This window comes from Oreochromis aureus, linkage group 3, assembly GCF_013358895.1.
Source record: "Oreochromis aureus strain Israel breed Guangdong linkage group 3, ZZ_aureus, whole genome shotgun sequence".
Lineage (NCBI taxonomy): Eukaryota > Metazoa > Chordata > Actinopteri > Cichliformes > Cichlidae > Oreochromis > Oreochromis aureus.
Window position 1 is genome coordinate 78,047,122 of NC_052944.1, and position 22,003 is coordinate 78,069,124.

At 43.1% G+C, this 22,003-nt stretch overlaps 1 protein-coding gene and 1 long non-coding RNA gene across 2 annotated transcripts; both read right to left on the reverse strand.

Moving 5' to 3' along the window:
* Positions 1–4,764: 4,764 nt before the first annotated feature.
* On the reverse strand, positions 4,765–7,844 carry LOC120438283. Its single transcript, XR_005611767.1, has 3 exons — positions 7,485–7,844; positions 5,465–6,121; positions 4,765–5,367 (listed from the first exon to the last, which is right to left on the reverse strand). It is a non-coding gene; the product is annotated as an uncharacterized LOC120438283 (long non-coding RNA).
* Positions 7,845–12,724: 4,880 nt separating this feature from the next.
* LOC120434361 lies at positions 12,725–16,357 on the reverse strand. Its single transcript, XM_039602314.1, has 6 exons — positions 16,282–16,357; positions 15,648–15,729; positions 15,251–15,533; positions 14,649–14,816; positions 14,056–14,151; positions 12,725–13,495 (listed from the first exon to the last, which is right to left on the reverse strand). Exons 2-6 carry the CDS (start codon positions 15,671–15,673, stop codon positions 13,178–13,180), a joined length of 891 nt encoding a protein of 296 aa, XP_039458248.1. The 5' UTR covers positions 15,674–15,729; positions 16,282–16,357; the 3' UTR covers positions 12,725–13,177.
* Between the last annotated feature and the right edge of the window lie 5,646 nt (positions 16,358–22,003).

Consider the following 22,003-nt stretch of genomic DNA (forward strand, 5'->3'; position numbering starts at 1 on the left):
AATATATAAAGCATATAAACAATTACAGCAATATGATTCAACAAACACAGCTACTATTCCAAAATACTCAAAGCTTCATAGAACTGAAACAAACATTTATTTTTAGCTCCATTCTGCTGCTGATACATACTTTATGTTTCTGAATATTAAACTTGTTGCTGCCTTTCATAGAGTTTAACTTGTAGGCCCTGAGTAATTTCTCTCACACTGAAAACACTGGAATGATAACATTATTTAAACATTACCTAATAAGACTGATTCAGGACAGAGAATTAGTTATTTTAAACTTTTCTAGCAGTCCTTCACAAACAGGGAACAGTCTATCTATTCTCTCCATCTGTCAGCTGCTGCTGGCTCTTCCTCCTCCTCTTCCTCACAAACTGCCGGGATGAGAGAGGGCATGCACCGAGTCAAAAACACGACGACGCCACGAAAGGGGAACCACCAGGCGGGGGCGGCCGGTGGAAACGTCGCAAAGACGGTGCGGGCCGCCGTCCCACACCGGGGTTTCCTCCAGCACGAGGCCCATTTTCGTTGACTGAAGGGCCAGGATGTCCGGGTCAGCACGTTGCTCGGCGGCCATGGCAGCGTAGTCGACGCCGACATACACCGGAGAAACCAACACATGTGACAGACAGTCAGCGACGTGATTGGACTTACCAGCAATGTGCTGAATGTCTGTGGTAAACTCTGAAATGGCCGCCAACTGGCGCTGCTGGCGTGCGCTCCATGGGTCAGAGACCTTGGACATCGCAAATGTCAAAGGTTTGTGGTTAACATACGCAGTAAAGTTGCGACCCTCGAGGAAAAAACGAAAATGTCGTGTCGCGAGGTGCAGGGCCAGCAACTCCCTGTCAAAAACACTGTACTTGCGTTCGGCATCCCGGAGCGTAGGACTGAAAAAGGCGAGCGGTTGCCAGAGACCTGAAACCCGCTGTTCCAACACCCCACCCACTGCCACGTCGGACGCGTCGGTGGTCAACGCGATCTCCGCCGACGGAAGCGGGTGTGCCAGCAGGGCGGCGTCAGCCAGCGCAGACTTGGCTGCGGAAAAAGCATGGACGCGTTCCGGCAGCCAGTCAACCGGATCTTGGGCTGTTTTACCTTTTAAGGCAGCATAGAGTGGCTGTAGCAGGTGGGCAGCTCTGGGGAGAAAGCGGTTGTAAAAATTTATCATCCCCAAGAACTCCTGCAATGCTTTAACCGACGTGGGGCGCGGAAAAGCTGAAACGGCCTGGACTCTGTCGGGCAACGGAACCACACAAATGCGGTGACCGATGAAATCCAGAACAGGCAACCCAAACTGGCACTTGGAAGGGTTGATGATCAGGCCGTGCGCTGCCAAATGCTGGAAAACCTGTCGCAGATGGGACTCGTGCTGACTCGCTGAGTAGCTGGCCACCAATATATCGTCCAGATAAACAAAAACGAACGGCAGCCCACACAAAACTGAGTCAATCAGCCGCTGAAAGGTCTGGGCGGCACCTTTCAGGCCAAATGGCATGCGCAAAAACTCGAACAAGCCGAAGGGGGTAACGACAGCGGTCTTAGGAACGTCTTCGGCGCGCACGGGAACTTGGTGATACCCCCGCACCAAGTCAATTTTAGAAAAAAATCGACGTTCCGGCGAGATTGGCAGAAAAATCCTGAATGTGGGGGATGGGGTAACGGTCATTCTCCATGGCATTATTTAAACGGCGGAAATCTCCGCATGGCCGCCACCGACCGTCCGATTTGGGCACCATGTGAAGCGGAGAGGCCCATGCACTGTTCGAACGCTGTACAATGCCAAGGCGCTCCATGGCTGCAAACTCCGTAGCCAGGGCGTGAACGTTGAAAGTGCGGCTAGCCAGGAGAATACGATCCGCTTCTTCAGCCAGGGAGCGATAATCCTTCACAGGCAGAAGCGGGGAGTTTGCGAGGACAGCTCTCACGGCGGCCGGTAGTTGGCGGAGGAAGAGGTGGGCGAAGAGGAATCCCCCGTCATCCGGCCCGAGCAACGATAGCATGTTCTCCATGAGCTCGAGCGCGGTACCGCCACCCAAGCCTAAAAGGTTGAGGAGCTTTTCGGCTCGTTCAGCGTCGGAGAGGGCATAGCGCCGAAGAAGCAGCTCTTTAAGGGCGGCGTATTTCCCTTGGGCGGGTGGGTCCTGGAGGAGCGTCATCGCGCGACGCGTCGAGTGAGGCCACCACATGGTGATACTTCGTGTCGTCAGCCGAGATGCCGCGAAGGGCAAACTGAGAACCATGACGGGGGGTCATAGAGCCAAAAGTCCGGCAGTTTCAGCGCCACAGCAAACGTAGCTGCAACAGGAGGCGGAGGTCCGGCGGCCGCTGATGCCTCCATAGCGGAGTCTGCGTTATCTGCGGCCCGTTGCATGCTTGAGTCAGGGGTCACCAATGTGGAGGTAAGCATCAACGACACAGAGCTCTCAGTTCTCACTCCTTCTTTATTCGTCTCCAACTTCAACTGCACATATCACGCCACAAAACAGAGGAACACACTTCCTCAACACTGGGTGTGAGTGGAGCCCTCTAGTGGTCTACCACAAAATAAATGTTCTTACTTTTATTCCAATAAGAGAGAGAGTGCAGGACAGACAGACAGGTGACAGTCTCAGGTGTATACACTGCTACAAAACAGCACAAGAGAAGGAGGATTTAGTGTTTGTGTTATTACGAGTGCTAAACAAGAAGAGTTCCCAGATGGTACAGTGGACACATGTGTGACTCCTGTGATTAAAGCATCTTTCTTTCATCTTAACGGGTGAACCATCAGCTCGTTTAAACACACGTTAAAGTCCGTTTGGATTGACACCACCGAACAGAGGCAGCAATATAACATAGCTAACATTAACAGTGCAGTGAATCCTGCTTGTGCCGTGATATTCAGGACTGCAAACCGAGCAGCATTCACTGACTTCCAGTTGTGTTGTTGTGTTTGTGGATATATGACTGACTTTAATTATCCATAAAATCATCACATTCTCTGTAAGATTAAGGTCAACTATTGAACGACGTATATTTTAAAGTAAAGGCTTTAAAACAAAGTAAACGCTGAAAGTACAAACATCGCTAATGTCACATAACTTTGCTGACATGTGGCCAATGGTAATATTTTAATGTTCTTCATTATTAAACATTTGCACATAAATAAGTGACATTATATTCAGTACTTACTTTTAAAAGTTTACTCTTCGGCTGCTCCAGTTCCACCGTTTGTTTCAGCAAAATTATCCACACCCACCGCCGCGCTATGAAGTCTGGGATATGTTGGGCGACGAAGTGTACACCGCCACATCCTTAAAATTCAGGGAAATAAAGGATGCATTTGAGGGCCGCATTTCAAGCAGCCTTTGAATTGGGACAGCCTTCGTTGCGTCGCTGTGGCGTAATCGTCCTTAAAATTTCGGCCTTGAATTGGGATACAGCCCATTACCGACCCACTGCTAAACCGGTCATGCTGGAGGATGTTGCAGGCAGCAGAATGTTCTCCATGGCGTCTCCAGACTCTGTCAGGTCAGTCACAAGTGCTCAGTGTGAACCTACTTTTATCTGTGAAGAGCACAGGGCGCCAGTGGCAAAGTTGCCAATCTTGGTGTTCTCTGGCAAATGCCAAATGTCCTGCACTGTGTTGGGCTGAAAGCACAACCCCCACCTGCCAAACCAGTACTTTTGGAACAGTGCCAGTACTTAAACGGTGCTCGAACCGGCTTAAAGAATGGAGAACACAAACTTTGTCCATAAACCTCTCATGTTTTTTTTTTTTCTTTTGCAAAAACATAACAATTGTAGCGTTTTTTGCAGCTATAGGTGTCACGGTCTGGCTGGCAGACCGTGGGGGTATGGGGAAAAGGAGGACCCAGGCGCAGAGCTCTGTGTGTAGACAGTGCGTTTATTTACAATGTGGTAAATAGCAATGCACAATTAATCCCCGTGCTCCCCAAGACTCCCGTGCGTGTCTTCCAGTGGTGTCCGTGTTCATGCTCCCCGCTGTCGTGACTGTGCACACCTTGTGCGTGCTGCCCTTCCTCTCCACGTTCTTCCTGTAGGAAAACAATAGAGGCAGACGTTAAACACTGACCCCGGCGGGCACACACACGATCGACACTTCCTAACACACACACTGACTTGGGAGTCTAACGCAATGATCCCGCGCCGGTGGGAGCTCCAACACTCTCCTAAGTAGCTCCCCCGACGAGCCCTGGTCACAGACAGGTGTGTGGCAGGAACTTCAGGTGTGGCCAGTCCACCTGCAGGGCCACACCCATCAGGCCTGCATGTGGCCGTCCTCCATCCTCCAGCCACACCCGCAGACACACATGTACACACCCACACCCAGCCTATACATATAATAAGTGGAACACAGAATAACACAGCATAGCGCAGAAAGACACACCCAGAGAAAAAGAGGGTAAGCAAAGGTCTCCCCTCGAAACATGTTCAATGCAGCTAGGAGGACTCCGTGGCGACAAACAACATGCCCTCTTCATCCAACTTCCCAGTGGACTTTTTGGTCGACTCCTTTGCTGCTGTCCAAGATGAAGATCCACACAACCCTATCCCCGGGACCTATACACTCAAAGATTTTAACATAAAAGACATGACATGATTAAGCCCTATCAGGGACAAACTTTTTAAAACAAATGGATAACAATTAGCTTAATTAGCCTTAAGTCACACAAGACCTCATATCTCCCCAGGACAGCACTGATAACACCAAATAAAAATCGTGGTTTTTGTTGTTGTTCTTTTTAAAAAAAAAAATACACATGGTGACAAAATTAAGTACACATTAAGATAAAGTAAAGTAAATAGTATTACGACAACACCAAGAGAAAAATAAAATAAATATCCACCCATCCATATCACACACACACACACACACACACACACACACACACACACACACATATGTGTATATGGTTATGGCGTTAACGTCATTTTAACAAGATTAACGCTGACAGCACTAATATTTATGCGTCTCTTACATCATTTGTGTGTCTCTGGATGTATTTCATAAACTCAGCAACTTCCTCATCTTTTTCAATGAAGACACCTTCATAGTTCACCTGCTCTGAAGTGCTGAATGGATAGAGTGACAGTTGTTTGAAAAGAAACATTAAAATACTTTTTTCTACAAAGCCATATTTGATTTATGTACACAATGCATAATGTACCTTGTATTTGATTGAATGCGATAAAGCTTATGGTTTCCATCAACTGAGACGGCAAGCATGTCTGGAGTGCAGGCAGGGCAGCTAATGCATGGCTCCTTGGCTCCTTGCACATCCTGTCCACCTCAAACTTTACAGCACTCCACTCCACAAAGCTTTTACTGAAGGCATCAGCTGATATTCGGCCAGTCTTTTAAGTAGAGGACAAACAACAGAATATTCAAGGACAGTCATCATAAACATTGATTTGCACAATTTCCTTAAACTTGACAAATTTAGAAACTCACCCTTCCAAAATGGGCTGTTCTTTCATCCAGCATTTTGACAAATGCCTTAAGTGACATCCCTGGTGCAGCCTTCTTAATGTCATAGAAAGACTGAAAGAAATCCATTGAAAACAGGGTGCAGAAATTTAAGGTGCCAGGCCAATATCCACTACCCAGGATGTCCTTAACTGAGGGGGACCACATTAGGCCACAGCTGGTGCAGCTCACCACTGGCAGTGCAAGGTTATACCGGCCTTTAGGAAGGATAAGGATAAATTCAGTCATGGCTCAAAGCGTTCATTTTTTTCATGTTGTTTTCAAAGCGATCTGGTAAATCCAAATGACCTTTGACAGGTGCCCACATATACTGCGGGCCGAGTGTAATTCAAAACAAGATAGCAATTCTTATATATGTATCTATTATGTTTCTATTGTTCAGCACTTTGGTCAGCCTTGTGTGTTTTTAAAGTGCTATATAAATAAACGATGATGATGATGACAGCAATGTACAATTTGCACTAAAACCTGCAAACACATCTATTGTGTATGTACTGTGTGACAAAAGAGCAAACTTACCATTTATGGTTACAAGAGCCACAATTGCGCCGGGTGAAACCTCAACATTACCTGCTGGGCAGTCACACACATGGTCTGGGCTTTGCACAGGCAACAGCCGAACTAACATTAAAAACACACAATCAGTAGCGGTTTTAGATACGGGCGACACGGGCGGTTGCCCGGGGCGGCATCGTGGTGGGGGGCGGCATCATGGGCATCGGCAAAAAAAAAAAATTTTTAAAAAATTGCTCGTACTCATGCTGCCCCGACGTCATGCCAGCGCATATTGGGAATGGCATAGGCACCGATTGGTTTTCTGCCGCCCATTTGCTGGGAGTAAGGGCGCCCTCCGTTTGCGAGGTGCGCCTGCTGCTTGCTGCGCCTGCTGCTTGCTGCACATGGAGGAGAGGGCGTGGCGGCGGGGGATTCTCTGACCGGCTGGAGCAGCATCTAATAACCAACTCGCAAAATAAAAACAAACCAACAAACACGAAAGCACCAGATATTATGATACAGACTTATAATTTGCACCGATGTTTTTTCGAAATTCTATACACGAAAAGTGAGCGCGAGAGCCCTTGGTGCGCCTGCTCGCTGCTGAAGTCAAAGTAAACTTTATTGTCATCTCCGCTACATACAGTCCAGTATATAGAGAGACGAGACGACGAGGCTCCAGTTACAGCAGTGCAAGTAAACAAACAATATATATAAGAAGAGTAAGAAAATAAATATACACTTTAGGACCAGGGGTAAAGGGATCAATAACAATTTAAAATTTACAGTTTGATGATTTAAAGTCTCACACACAACACGTCGAAAGGGGAGGGGGGGGCTGCTGCTTCCAAATAGAGCACATTTCATAATGTTGTAAATCCAAGTCCATTATGTATTCATGATTTGAACCCTGTTGTGTGAAATCTCAGAAATGCACCCTAGACAAAGTCAATCTGTGAACTAAGGTGTAGGTGTGTTAGATTATGTTGTGGTGATCCTCGAGTTGGGGGATTTGTGTTCATACTGGAGTGCAAAATTAAAACCAATGGAAGATGGACAAGAAAAGTTCAAACAATACATTATGTTACAGATTTTAATATTAATTAGTCATTGTCAATTGTTGATTTGTCCTGTTCTCATAGTATGACGAATTATGATGGCTGTTTGGTAGCCGTTTGCATACAGTGCATACTCTCTCTCTCTCATATGTGTGTGTGTGTGTGTGTGTTTCTCTGGTGAAATTCAGTATTGTTCCGACAACAGTTTTATCCTTAATATGTTTTATGTGTGTGTGTGTGGGGGGGTGTGTGTGTGTGGGTGGGGGGGGGCGCCAGAGGGAGGGTTCGCCCAGGGCGCCAAACAGGCTAGGACCGCCACTGCACACAATATATATAAAAAGAATTGGAAATTAAATGATACACAATAAAAATACAATAACAGCACCCACTCATAGTACATAGCAAGAAATGCGTAGGATTAAAAACCGTACCTATTGGCTTGTGAAACTCTGATGAAGGCTGCAAAAACCCTTCTGTTACTGCCTCTCTGTTGTGCAGGACAAAGCGTGTGTGAACTGCAATATCACACTCAGCACAAAGGAATGGAAGAGGCAGGCAGTCCAGACACCTCACAACTACTTGTTTGCCACACTGACACACACGGTGTGACAGTGGATCCAGAGTAGCTAACATATTGTCTATAAGACAAGGCCTGGCCTCGTTCCACTTTTGCGAGGACACCATGTTTCTGATCTCCTAGTGAGCAGTAGCTGACTCAGACGCCGTCTCACAAGTCATGGCTGCGTCCTCTTCTCCATCCTCCAACAACTGAAGCAGCTCCTGAGGAAGCACCTCAGTTCCATACACTAACAGAAAAAAATAAAAATAAAGAAACTCTTCCACAAAGTGAAAAACACTCTAGGCAGTATGTTTCTTAGGACTGCACAAAAGCTAAGTGCCTAACTCAACTATAACAACAAATATAAACGTAAACTTTAAAAACGGAATACCTTCTTTTATATATTGTGAAAGTGCCTTTTGTTGGGTTGACACTGGCAACATAACTAGGTTCTTCACGTGGACATTGATGCTGATCTGCGGAAAATGGGGGAAAAAAGAGATTGAAGAATATTTATTTACTGAAACATATATACACATATATAAAATTTATAAAAAATATATCAAATAATATAACGTTTACTACGTACAATAAATTAGACAAGTGTGTACCCTCTTTAACGATTGTTTCCACTACATCACATTTACAAAAAAAAAGAAGAAGAAGAAGGTTACCTGCATGTCTTAAGGGAGTTCGTCAGCAGCTTGAAGATTGGCGCTCCGGTTAACATTAGCAATTAACGTTAACATCATAGGTTTGTAAAGAGCTAGCAGAACTATTAGCGCAAAAACTGCTTTACACACCATGTGAGGCTATTTTGCAACACACAAGTCCTTAGATGTTTATAATAGATTTAATGATCATCGTTGAATTAAATGGCTAATGCTGCACTAGCCACGTGTAGTCGTTACCGTACTCTACCTAATATATGACTACTTTGTAGTCATATATTTTTTACATACCTGCATTAGAATCAATCAACTCCGCCTCCTTTTCTTATTCTTATAAACGGGTCTCTCCATTCTCCCATCATCCTTTGCTTACACCGGTTGCATCTGATTGGTTGGAGCCAGGCGCATCCAAAACTAACAGGAATGGTGAATAAAAATATAAATGTATTTTACGTGTGAAATAAAAATAATAAACCCAACAAAGGATTATGTACGTTAAATCTGGGGACTTTCAGATCGTGAATCACTTTGGAAAATGAAGCGATTTTATTGTTGAATTATCAGTGTTATCAGTGTGTTTTTCTTGAGAAATGTTAACGATGTCATTAAAAGAAAGCATTAAATTAGGGAGAAAACCCCGTTCGCGGAGAGGGTCCCCAGTTCTCCAGTTAGATTGTACTTCAAGGTGTCACGTTTCGCCGTGACGGGGTTATTATTGGAGTAAATGGATGGCTGGAGCCTCTGCTCGAAGCGTCTCTTATCACCGCGAGTGGGTTCACATTGGAATGAATTGACAACCCACAGCGTCGCATAAAAACGTGGAAGGGTACCTTCAGCGTCAGCATGAGAACACTGTAAAACCTAATAAGTTCACAGAACTCAAAAATTGTTGTGTAACAGATTACACAACAGTTTTTTAGTGATGTTTTCAAAAGTTTTAAGTTTAACTAAAATAAAAATTACAGTTGCAGTTGCCTTAAATTACCTCAATGTTAACTTATAAATATATATATATATATATATATATATATATATATATATATATAATTTTTTTTTTTTTTTTTTTTAACCTGTCCCGTTTGGTTCTTTTGCCATCAGAATTATTGTCTAAAAGGCGAAGAAAGATGCCCAACGGTTTACTTTACCAAATGGACCATCCCAGCCTTGCCGTAATGGTCCATCTGATTCACCTTTTATTGTTTATTTTATTTTCACTTGCTGAATACGGGACAGACTTGACTGGTGGAAAGAAAGGGAGAAAGAAAGAGGAAAGAAAAAAAAAACCTGAGAAGAGGGACGGGGAAAAAGGGCAAAAAACAAAACCAACAGAATAAGCAGACAAAAAAATACATATCGATCACCTGGATCACCTGTTGAGAAAGAAAAAAAAAGCAAGCAGAAGAAGGCGAGAGTAATAAACAAGATCACAATGATATATGGGAATATGACAGTAAATACTAAATATTAAACATTATGGTGCAGCACGTGAGATCGACAGCGCACAGTGTGCTTTGAGGTAGGAGCCAAAAGGGTGTGGTTTGTGTGTGTGATCACCCGTGTGTACACCTGTGAGCATGAACAGCGCTTGTTTTAAAAAATTCCTTCATGTAATGATCTGCTAGAGGGTGTGGGGGCCACTGCCCGTCCTCCAGGGCATGAAGCAGGTATGGAGGAGATCAAAACTCCAGACATCCAGAGGCCCCCAGAACACAAGAGACCAAGGAAGACCAACAGAGGGCAGCCGCGCTATCCCAGAAAGAGCTGAGGAGGGCCCCAGATGAGGGGTCACTCAGCAGCCGCGAGCAGAAGCCAGGGGGTTGCAGTGGCGTGCCCATGAGCTCCGCCGGCAGCCAGCTGTGCCAGAGTCACCGAGCCCGGGCTGAGGCCCGAGGCACCCCATCCCAGTGGCCCGGCGAGCCCCAGGCTCCATGCCCGATAAGCAGCCGCCAAGGAGTGAGCCGGTGGGTACCGGGCGCCCACCCGGGACACAAAGAACCACCAACGCACCGATGTCTGAGGGCGTCTGCCACCGGCAGGGGAAGTGGTGGGGGAGATAGGCCTCAAACCTTGGAGGGCCTGAGATGTCCCCAGAGAGGTGGGGTCTGATACCTAACCTGACATATAGACACAGACATACAGGCACACACAGATACAAACATCCATTCCCACCCTCATGCTCTCAACACTCACCCAACGTGGAGACAGATATAGAGAGACACTGTACACACAATCACACTCCCCAAGCGTACTCTAGGCCCCGGGTCTAGGTACCCTTGCCCCTGGAGGGGAAACTGCGCCCAGACCCAGGTGGTGTTACCCTTTTCCCTGCGGTGGGGAGAAGCAGACCGCCCGACTCCGCAGCAGCAGGGAGGCCCCACATTCCAGACCCCAGTTGGACGGCCAACTCCTCCACCTAGCCCCCGCTCCAGCAGGCAGCAGAGAGCGGGGTGTGGGAAGACTCAAACCTCCCTCCACCCGCTCATATGTAGTGTTGATGTATGTGTGTTCTAAGGTGCATTTAAAACCCAGGAGGGCATGGAGCTACCTGCCAGAGCAGCAGGTAAGCATATAGCCCCTCCTGCTAGCCCTCAATGTCTACGTGTATTTAAAATTGAGAGGTGGGCAGCGGCGCCAGGGGTGAGGTGTACACCCTGGTGGTGATTGGAATCCGTGTAGCGTGCCCACCCCAAGATCCTATATGTATGTGTAATGAGAGTGTGAGTAATGTGAATGTCTAAGTTGTGGGATAAAATTGAGGCAGAGGCAGCCAGAAGGGGACAGAGGGGGGATGTCTCCTCTGCACCCTGGTGACACACCCCTACCCCAAGGCCCTGCATGTGTGGGTGATTGTGGTGGAGCGGGAAGAGGGAGGCAGCTGGAGATGGGGAGGGAAGGAAGGGAGGGCAAGTGACCCCTCCTGGGGTCAACTCCCCGCTGACCCCAGTAGGCACCCCATACTCTGCAACCCGCCAGGGAAAGGGGGGCCCAGGCCCATCCAGACCGGGGCCCAGTGCAGCAGCGCTGCCCGGCCCCACAGAGCCCGGGACAGTCCACCTGACCCCACCACAGAGAAAACTGCACCCACCCATCATCCACTCATCTTCCAGACTACACAAGACAATAGGCGCCCAGGCTGAGATCTTCCTCCACCTCTCCTGTATCTCCCCCTCCTGCAGAGAGAGTTCCTGAAGAGAGGAAGGCTCCTGCAGGATGTGACAACCTCCCCTACCAGTTGAAGAGCCCCCCAGGTGGTTCGATGCACAGGCGGCACCCTGCGCCAGGACTGGGCCCCCATACACCCCCCCCCACAACCCCCCGGCAACACACCAACCAGGACCCAAGCCCCTGAGGCTTGGCCAGGGCCCCAGCCCAGAGGCGGAGTGCCCCAGAACCTCACGCCCATCCCGGACCCACCCAGGGGCAGCCAGGCTACCAGGTCAGTAACCCGTCCGTCAGCACAGACCCTCCCTAGCCCTGCTGCACGCAGCCACGAGGAAACCGTCACCTAAGAGCCAACAGAGCCCCTAATTGGCCATGACCGCTACCCGGGTTGAGCCCCCAAGGAAGATGCTCCCGGGGAACCCCCGACGCCCTAAGCCTGTCCCTACCCCACACCAATCACAACAGTGAAGGTGGGACCAAACTAAGACCCCCACCCCCACTAGGTGATGGAGCTGATCAAAGGAGCCCAGAGCAATTGATCTGATGTGGTGGCAGAGGCTGTATCAAGACTAATGTGATCTAATAGATAATTTCTCTATTGGTTAGAATTAAGATTATTTTTATTTTCCAGTTCATGAGGACTGTTTTCTTGGCTATGCATAGGGCAGTGAAAACCATATGGGCTATATTCTTTTCCGGAGTGACATTATCTAAGCTGCCCAACAAACATACTAAAGGGGAAGTTGGAATGTTACATTTCAGACACTTTGATAAGTCTTCACATATCTCGCGCCAAAACTTCTGAACTGGTGGACAGAACCAAAGTGCGTGGATATAACTGTCCGGTGAATTGGTTTGGCAGTGTGAGCAGTTGTTGGTAGACGTAAAGCCCATCTTGAACATCCGATGACCTGTATAGTGCACTCTATGTAGTATTTTGTATTGAATTAATTGAAGACTGGGATTTCTAATTAGATGAAAGGTTTTTAAGCAAATCTGAGACCAGAAGTTTTGGTCAAAGTTAACTGATAAATCCGCTTCCCATTTTGCAATAGGAAGTGATATTGATTCATCTGTTTTAGAAAGCATTCTGTATATTTTGGATAGTAATTTGGGGGTTTTAAGAGTAAGAAATTGAACCACACTTGGTGGTGTTTGTAGTTCAACTTGACCCGGTTTAAATCTCTTTTTTACTATGGATTTAATTTGCTGATATTCTAAAAATCTTTTCTTGTTGATCCCATATTGTATAACTAGTCTGTCAAATGAAATGTTAACTTATAAATGTTGATATTCCTCAACTTATAATTAGGGAGCAATAAACTCAAAATGTTTAATATTTTTCAACTTAATTAAGGAGGAAAATACACTCAAAGTATTTTACATATTGCAACTCATAGGATGTGGGAAATAAACTAAAACTTTTTCATATTTTCTAACTTATAATATGGGAAATAACACTTATAATCTAATAAATATTTTTAAAATACTGTGGGAAATACATTTACGAATAATTCTAAACTGTTGTACTGGTTTCCACTGCTGTACTTCATAGGTAACAAACATCAAGGCAGTGCATTAAGGTATTAGGCAACAGAACGTTAAACGTGAATAGTCCAGGAAATGAGCAGTCATTCACTTTAAATTTGAAGTAGAAGAGCCAAATGATTAGGGAAAAAAAAAAAAAAGCTTCCTCAATACTCAGCTCAACAAGTAGTCCATTCTGAGTGATTCACTCATTGAACAAATCATTCTTCAGCATCAGTAGACGCCCTTTCAGTGGTTTGTTGTCCTTAAGGCACATCACAACCTTCTGGATAAATGTGAATGTAAGCTCAAGTTTCTTTGGGTATTGTAGGTCTAGTGCATAGATGTACCCAAAGGGCAGGAGAAATGAGTCAGCCAGATTTGTGGGACCATTCACAAGTATTTCATCCTCAACGACAATGCAGATGCTTTCGGGACTGAAGAGGGCCGAATCAGTAGTGTCATCCGTGACAACTGTCAGCAGAGCCACAGGAGTGACAGTGAGGTCTGGACCATCTGCTGACTGCAAAATACAAATAATACAAGAATGAGTTCAGCCCCTCAAGGACACAAATCATGCTATTGATTAGAGGTGTGAATCTTCATAAGTCGCATGTTTCTTTTAGGATTATAATGTCAACGATTTAATTTGATACATCATGATGCATTACAATAATCTTAATTTGGGTTTGGTTTCAAAACATATGCTTAAATAAATGTTTTCAATAATAAATATATGTCAGGATATTTGTTTTTGTTATTTACCAAACATTTCTCTGACCACAACATGGCACCTCCAAAAAAATAGAACACTTGAATTTTAAAAGGGAGAGAGTTTTTATCTGTGGATTTGTTTTTGTTTAATAATCTTTCAACTATTTTCATGTTTTCTGGTTTATGTGTAACAATCTTCTTGCAATCTTATTCAACAATAGTTGATATATGGGAGAAAACAAGTCAGATGAGGACAGTTTTGAACCTCCTTCCTGATATACACCCTGGTTCTCCTTGAGTTCTGAGCGATGTCATATGTTCGACTGAACAGCTAGGCAAAGGGGTTGATGCTGAGGCCAGTACACTTACATCACAAGTCCTGAATAACGTGGAGGCATCTTCACGCAGGTACACAGGAAGTGCACGAAGGACAAGGGCCCGTCTTGTATTTACATCACGCTGTTCCTAGATGAACATACAATATCTATTAGAATAGTATTTACACAAATGCAGAGTAAAAACAAAGTGTTGGATAGCCATGTTCTGATTGTCATTGTTATAGATCAGGGGTGTCCAAACTTTTTGTGTAACAGGCTAAAGATGATAAATCCAGTATTTTGGATAACCGTATTTTTAGTAAAACACATTTTAAATTAATATGTTTCCATTGTAAATACATCAACAACTCACAAAGGAAAAACTTCCAAATGTAAACCAATTTTTACAAAAACAGTACTTGTTTGGACTTCTTTTAATTGAAGCTGATAAATCTTTTTAACACAACACTTTTTGAAAGGATACATTTTGTCAAGATGTCCTTCTCCTAAAATGACAACCTTGTATCCATGGCATAATCACTTAATCGCGGGGCACAGTTGAAGCAATTGACACTATGGATTCTTACAGCTGTGTACAAACCATCTGTTAATGTAATTCTGAATCATGTGAAATTAAAAATTTACCTGAATGTCATAAATTCTCATGAGCTTTGCTAGCTCCTCTGCAATCTTACCAGTCTTGATGGCCTTGTCTCGGAACAAAGTGATGAGTCTAGGTGTGTGTCTGTCCAGCTCCTTGTAGAATTGAGTGCGCAGGTTAACATTGTTGATTCGGTGGGACTCTGCAACCACCTGTACATGAACAGAAATACACAGAAATGAACAAAGATGAATTAGGAACAGAAATGTGAATGTATTTTAAAAAGTTCTCAGGTTAGCAAAACCAGAGCAATTCTAGTCAGAACCAAGGCCAAAATAGAAAGTTATTCGTCATTCTTTGTAATGTTATCTAAAGGAAATTTAAATAAGTAAACTTCTAGAGACTTTGTTTACTGTGAACGGGGAAAAAATACGTCACAGAGTGATGTGTTGTCATTTTAACACTGTCATTTGCTTTTTGGTAAATTGTCTGAAAATCTAGACTTTTAAAAACTGGGAGAACAGTAAAGAGACAGACAGACATATATATACACACACACACACACACACACACACACACACACACACATATATATACATGTATATATACATACATATATACACATATTTTACATTTTATTTTTTACCTGTGACTCCATAAGTAGGCCTGGCCATCTGTCCACGACGTCTCTCACTCGTGGAGCTCCAACAGCTTCAACAATTTCTTGGCGACATAGGGCATAGGTTGTGTCCATGAGGACATAGTGAAGGCTAAAGTCCCCATTCAGTCTTGGCTTGAACCTCTCTTGAATTATTTCTTTCAGCTCCTCCACTGACTTTGGTCGCTCAAGTAGAGTAAGTTTCAGGGTGGTGTCTCGTTCAACATACACACGCAGCACATGCTTCTGGGCTGCAGCCATCTTTTGGTTCCTGGAAAAAAAAACAACCAAAAAACACATTAATTTTTATGGAGAGTAAAGGTGATACAAACAACGTACACAAGTCCATAGCCTCACTTAAACGATGGGAAGTATGGAAAGACACCTGCAGGAGTGAGGCAGTTTATTCATGGACCCACTGCCCAGCCTTGACTTGTAGAGCTCGCTTAGTGGAATACCCCTCTAAACTGTTAAAAGGATTTGATTATCTCACAACCACATATTTGAGACTACGAAAAATACAAACGTGTCTAATCATGATAACACACTCATGTTGTTTAGCATTGTTCGTTTCATGCTAGCACACACACACACACACATAGCTCAACAGCGTAAACTACTGACTGTGTAACGCCGACACTTATTGAAATAAGTATACTCACAATCTGCGTGCATTGCCGTGAATATGACAACCGGTAGAAGCGGACAGTAGAAAGTTTTAGTAGAAAGTTCAAACGCATGGAGCTAGAACTGCCACCGTCAACTTCCGGGCAAGAATACAATGCATTATGGGAAATGTTGTCCCCACGGAAAACCGCCAAAACGTTACACCGTTGTAATTTGAAATAACATTACGTATTTGTCACATTCGAAAACTTCTAAAATTACAATTACTTGGATTCAAATTTATTTATAACAAACATTCACTGTGCACAAAGTACGAATATATTTCCAGTAAAAAATAAAAAGACTGTTTATCGAAATTAAATTTAAACAAAACAAAAACACGTTAGACTTACCAAATTTAGGGCAGTTGATGAAAAGAATTAAGGTGGTGGGTTGAAGTTGGGGACTCTTAATCCACACGAGCTGGCCAAATCTTCCCTGCATCAAGGTAAATTCAAGATGGCGGACTCAGCTTTCCTGAGGGAGCGACAAGACTCCACCCACCAGAACGTCACTAACATATGCTTCTTAAACTTTTTGAGCGTTCCAAACAAATTAGCTAAAAAATATTGAGCCCTATTCAATTAAAGTTGCATAAAAGCCAACACAGCTCAATACTTTATAGTTTGCTCAACTACAAAACGACATTTGAGTGTTATGAGCTTATTAGTTATGAGCTAGAACAACTGTTAGGGATTACAGTGAAGTTAAGGGATGTGACAAATTTTACGCGTCGGGAGTGAGAACGGGTTGAGGAACCCCATGACCATCCTTGGATGTGTTGCAAACCAGCCCCTAATGAGTGGGCTATGGTGGAAATTGACATTGTCCCACACAATTACATAAATGGGTAGGTGAGGCCCTATGAGACCTCTCTCATTTTCAGGGATAAAATCGGTATAAAGGTGATCCAAGAAGATGAGGAGCTTGTGTGTGTTGTACGGGCCAAGACTGGGGATGTGAGTGGCCACACCATTTTCAGAAATGGTAGCATACATAGTTATATTGCCCCCTCGCTGACCTGGGACATCCACTGTGGCTCGGTGGCCAATAATATTACAGCCACGTCTTTGGCCCTTGGCCAGGTTGAAGCCAACTTCATCCACGAGCACCAGAATGTGAGAGTCTCATGCCCTTCCAATGCCATTATTCCCTAAAATAGAGTAAAGAACATAAAATCAGTCATACAGAAGAGTCATATACTACAGTTAGACAATTACATGTTCTCCCCCACAGGTTCAATATACTACAGGCCACTACTCCAGTGGTTCTAAACTAGTGATAGGCCTATGAGGAAGTACTGCAGGGATATATGATAGAAAGAGGAGTGGGAAATATTGATGACTCACTGAGATGTTACAGTAAAACCTACAGTATTAGATAGATTTGATTAGGAGACAACAAAATAAGGATTATAATGAGAATTGTATCATACAGTAAACTGCAGTTTTCTGTTGAAATTGTTGAAGTCAGATGCAGCAAATACTGATTCTGAAATCAGGTACAGGAGGTACTGAAACCAAATAAGTGAACTACTGCTTACTGTGATTACAGGTAAGGTTATAATGTGAGACAACCAGTAACTGACTTACATTTACATACTGGTAGCGCAGCTCCTTCACTCTGTCAGAGTTCCTCTCAAATGGTACCCTGTAGATTTGTTTCATTGTCATCTGATGCTCCTTCAAAACCCGGTCTATTGTGGAGATGCTTATTGTGTTTATATTCTGGAATATATGATTGTCCTGAAGGATGGCATCACGGATCTGTCTGAATGTGATGGCATTATTTGCAAGGTTATTATCGTTAATGAAAACTAACGAAATAACGAAAACTAGAAGTGAAAAAACATTTTCGTTAACGGAAATAAAAATAAAAACAAAAACAAAAAAAGGAAAACTAACTAAAACTGTAATGAGTGTTCACAAAACTAACTAAAATTAACTGAATTTATAGCAAAAATGTGTTTAGTTTTCGTTGATGTTTGCGTGTCATACAATAGTCAAGGGTGAAAATGAAGTTTAGTTTCCAGGTTTTTTTCTTGCTGTGTCTCATTATGCCAGCAGGTGGCAAGTACATTAGTCGAGTCGTCTGTGTTGCTGCTCCGTCCACGCGCAGAATCATGCCAGGAAAAATCTGGAGAAAGCGCCAGAGTCCAATTTGGGATTACTTTGAATATGACTGTGTTTTGGATAAAGCAAGTGTCTTGTAGTGGAAAGAGAGAAATTATGAGGACATTTCTAAAGGAAAAAATCCCACAAACCTTAAAGTGCACTTGAAAAGCTCACACAAGAAAGCTAACCTAGCTTACCTGGAGAAGGTAAGGGAGCACACTCAACCCTCATCCCCAGAAACAGAAGCTAACCCCAGTGTGGTCGCAAATTTTTGAAGCCATTCTGATAACCTTCTTCCACCAACGATGTGGAGATCCAAATCCAATTAAAACCAAGACACTCAAAAGATGCTCTGTAAAAGAGTAGAATTCTTGGAACAGAGTTTAATACACTGAATCATATGAACAGCAGGAAAAATACATACAGACATTTAGCAAGAGAATTACATAGCAGAAAGTAAGCAAAGCAAAACCCCGGGGTGTACAGCCTTAAGCACAGACAGCAGAGCAACACGGAGACGGACAGGTAGCAGCAGCAGGAGGAAAAGAGCCCTGGGGGCGTCCTCTGGTCCCCTAATATAGGGACCAGTGTCGCCGCCCCCTGCTGCTGGGTAACTTTCCCACACGCCCAGCACAGCTGCTGAGGTCAGATAGCGGCCAGAGTTCACACCTGGCACTGGCTGAGGGCCCGGTCCAAAGTGACACCAATAGGTTAACCCTTTGCTTTACCCTCTGACAATAGGTCACAACATGGTCAAAGGTCACACATTAATCCTAATTATTAAATCTTATACAGCAAGTGGCACAATCTTATAACATATAATACACAGGTTACATGCTTAAAAACACTTCAGTGTGGGTTCAGAGTGTGTGTGTGTGTGTGTGTGTGTGTGTGTGTGTGTGTGTACTTTGTATGATATTTTATCGTTATGTGTTCAGGATCTCTGTTACAATGTTACTGTTTTGGTTGTGCTGCATTAAAGACGTTAAATTAATTAATTATTAAGTAAATTATTCAGGAGAACTCTCCCCTTACATTAACTGCCCTGTTACAGTACCAACTTAATAAACCTCGGTGAAGCAAAATGTCTTGTGCTTAAGACTCTACATGAAAGTTAAAATATATATGTTCAGTGCGCACAGATATATAGTGTATATAGTTACATAGTTATACATATCAAACAAAAATCCACCACACCAGGCAAGGCAGCATGATGCATCCCGAGACAACAGGACTGGGATATCTACATAACTGTGTGAGTCAATTGCCTTAACACCCGGTGCTGCAAGAGTTAATAGTCTCATTGGGGCCAAGATATACATTTTATAGTTGCCTGGTATCAACGGTTGTTCATCTGCCCTAATTTATTTATTTATTTATTTATGTAAAGAACCCATAGGTGGGAATGTGAGTTGTCTGTCTCTGCATGTTAGCCCTGCGACAGACAGGCGACCTGTCCAGGGTGCAGGGTATGGTAGCTGGAATAGCAACATACCCAAGGATAAGCAGAAGAGAATGACTGATATGATGAAACTGGGATTTTGTTACACTTAATTATTGCAAACACAACTAAAACTATAACTGAAACTAATCAAAACTAAACTGAAACTAAGGATTTTCAAAAAAATAAAAACTAAACTAAACTAGCAAACAATTGGTAAAAACTAATTAAAACTAATATAAAATTGAAAATCTAAAGTCAAAACTAAATAAAAATAAAAACTAATGAAAATTGCAAAACTATTAAAACCCTGATTATTTGCCATCACCATATTACAAATCTCTCTTTCCTGTTGTTCATTGAGCAGTTTTCCTCTGCCACCCACGCGAGGTTGTTGTCCAATCCTACACATACAACAGAATACAGTAATGTATTCTATGTATTCTATAGTATGTATGGTTTACAGTTTTTCTCCATTGGTTTGGCTCATTTCTTGAAACAGAAATGACATTTTCAAAATAACATGGACAAACCTCCAAACGTCCAAACCTCTTGGCAAATGTTCACAACAGAATGGCATTTCTCATTCATTTTATCAAATGGCAAATAGGGCTGTGCGATATGACCAAAATCTCATATCCCGATATTAAGACATCTATCGTCCGATAACGATATAAATCACAAAAATGTAACATTTTCTGTAAATTCTGTGAATCTCGGGCAGCTCGACTTGCGTGAAGTGTTTCCAGCTGGGCGTCGTGTACCTGGAGTCGATTGTTTTAACCGATGCATGAAACTATACATTTTTAGACATAGGTTGTAACGGCCGTCGTTTTCATTGTGAGTATTTATTACACAGCGTGCTGCGAGGGAAAAGCCTGTTCTCACGTTTGAGTGTAAGGTTTATTTTTAGCACCTGACAGCTCTTTTTTGCTTCTCATCCGTAAATACTCTGCATCTTTCACATGATTCAGTTTATTTTGAAAAGTCTCAACAGGATCTTGAGCTTTATTGTGAAAGGTTTATGTGGAAAATAAACACGCGGACACGCCGTGGTTTTACCGTCGTTGTTGCTAACGACAAAGCATAAAAACAAGCATGTGTCCGTCCGTACTGTGGTTATATTAAATATAAGAGAAAGAGAGAACTTTAAGAAATTAATATAGCCACTACAGTGGCCATCAAAACAATGAAAAAATATTGCCATAAACAGTTTATTTTGCGACACCACGAAACAAACGATAGCGTAAAATGAAAAGATAGACATTTTTATATCGTCATCCGATATATATCGTTATATCGAACAGCCCTAATGGCAAATGCCTTAGTAGTTGTCTCAATTCTCTTAGTGCATCTTTGCAAATGATTAAGTACAAGTAGCCTACAGTTATACAGTTAGCCCACATTTAGCACATTTTCCAAATGAATAGATCTTGTATATCTAAGTAGATTAGTTGATTCTCAGTCTAATGATCATTCTCTCCAAAACATGTCCCCATGATTTCATTGTATAAGTACTCGCATGCACAACTGTCTGTCCAATTGTCAAAATTGGTCAAGATCATACAGTTTTTTTCTATTGGTTTGGTGCAGTTTCCACAAGCAATTGGTACATTTTCAAAACTCTTCATACTTATATCACAACAGATCATGTAAAGTGCACCTTTTTCAAACATTTCAGCATATTTCCAATTGTGTTAGTACAATACACATAATGACAAAATATCCTTTTCACTACACAAAATAAGTGTTTCATCTAAATAAATGTTTCGTTCACAGTTACTGCCTTTCATAATGTTATCACTATAAAATTTTTGATTTGCATCTCTTATCATTCAGTTTAATACATTTGTCTGTCATTCAATTCAACTGATCTTAATGTTTAATCAATGAATCATTCATTATGTCCATGGATTTCCAACTTGACTGATTGTTGTCTGGTCATTTGTAAGTTACACATTGCTGCAAGAGCTTTCAATCTAGAAATACTAATTGCTAATTGTTTCCCCTTGATGATCACAATTAGTTACCATATAAGAAGAACTGTGTTTGAGACTTTGCACTATTCAAATATGGAGCAGGATAGACTCGTATGGAGAGCAGGGGCGGATCTAGAAGGGTGGCATGGGGTGGCAAGTGCCACCCTAAAATGATCCCTTGCCACCCCAAGTGCCACCCCAGTTTTGCATATGACAATGTTGTTTATTAAAATAAGATAGCATTAACAGTTTGAGCGTAGTTACAGTCAACAGTGAATATAAATGCTAAAACTGAATATATTGCATATAGTGTTCCCCCCCTCCACCATTAACAAATGGTTCAGCCCATAGCAGGACCGTCTTTTTTCTTGTTTTCAGTAGCAAGCGATGCTTATGATTGTGCCAGAGAACATTTTGAACAACACCATGGGAATTTCGGATTTTACACAGGTGGTTACACTCTGGAAATGGAAGGAAGGTGAGTGTTATTGACCCTCTGGGGTCCACGGACACGCTGCACCTCCAAATCACATGACTGTTT

What these genes read in the sequence shown, in the direction of transcription:
- LOC120434361 (XM_039602314.1), bottom strand. Translation starts at nt 15,673, where the DNA reads ATGAATAAACTGCCTCACTCCTGCAG. An exon ending in GCCTACTTATGGAGTCACAG is followed by an intron (nt 14,817 to 15,250) that starts GTAAAAAATAAA and finishes GTTCATGTACAG; the next exon opens with GTGGTTGCAGAGTCCCACCG. An exon ending in TGAGAATTTATGACATTCAG is followed by an intron (nt 14,152 to 14,648) that starts GTAAATTTTTAA and finishes ATGTTCATCTAG; the next exon opens with GAACAGCGTGATGTAAATAC.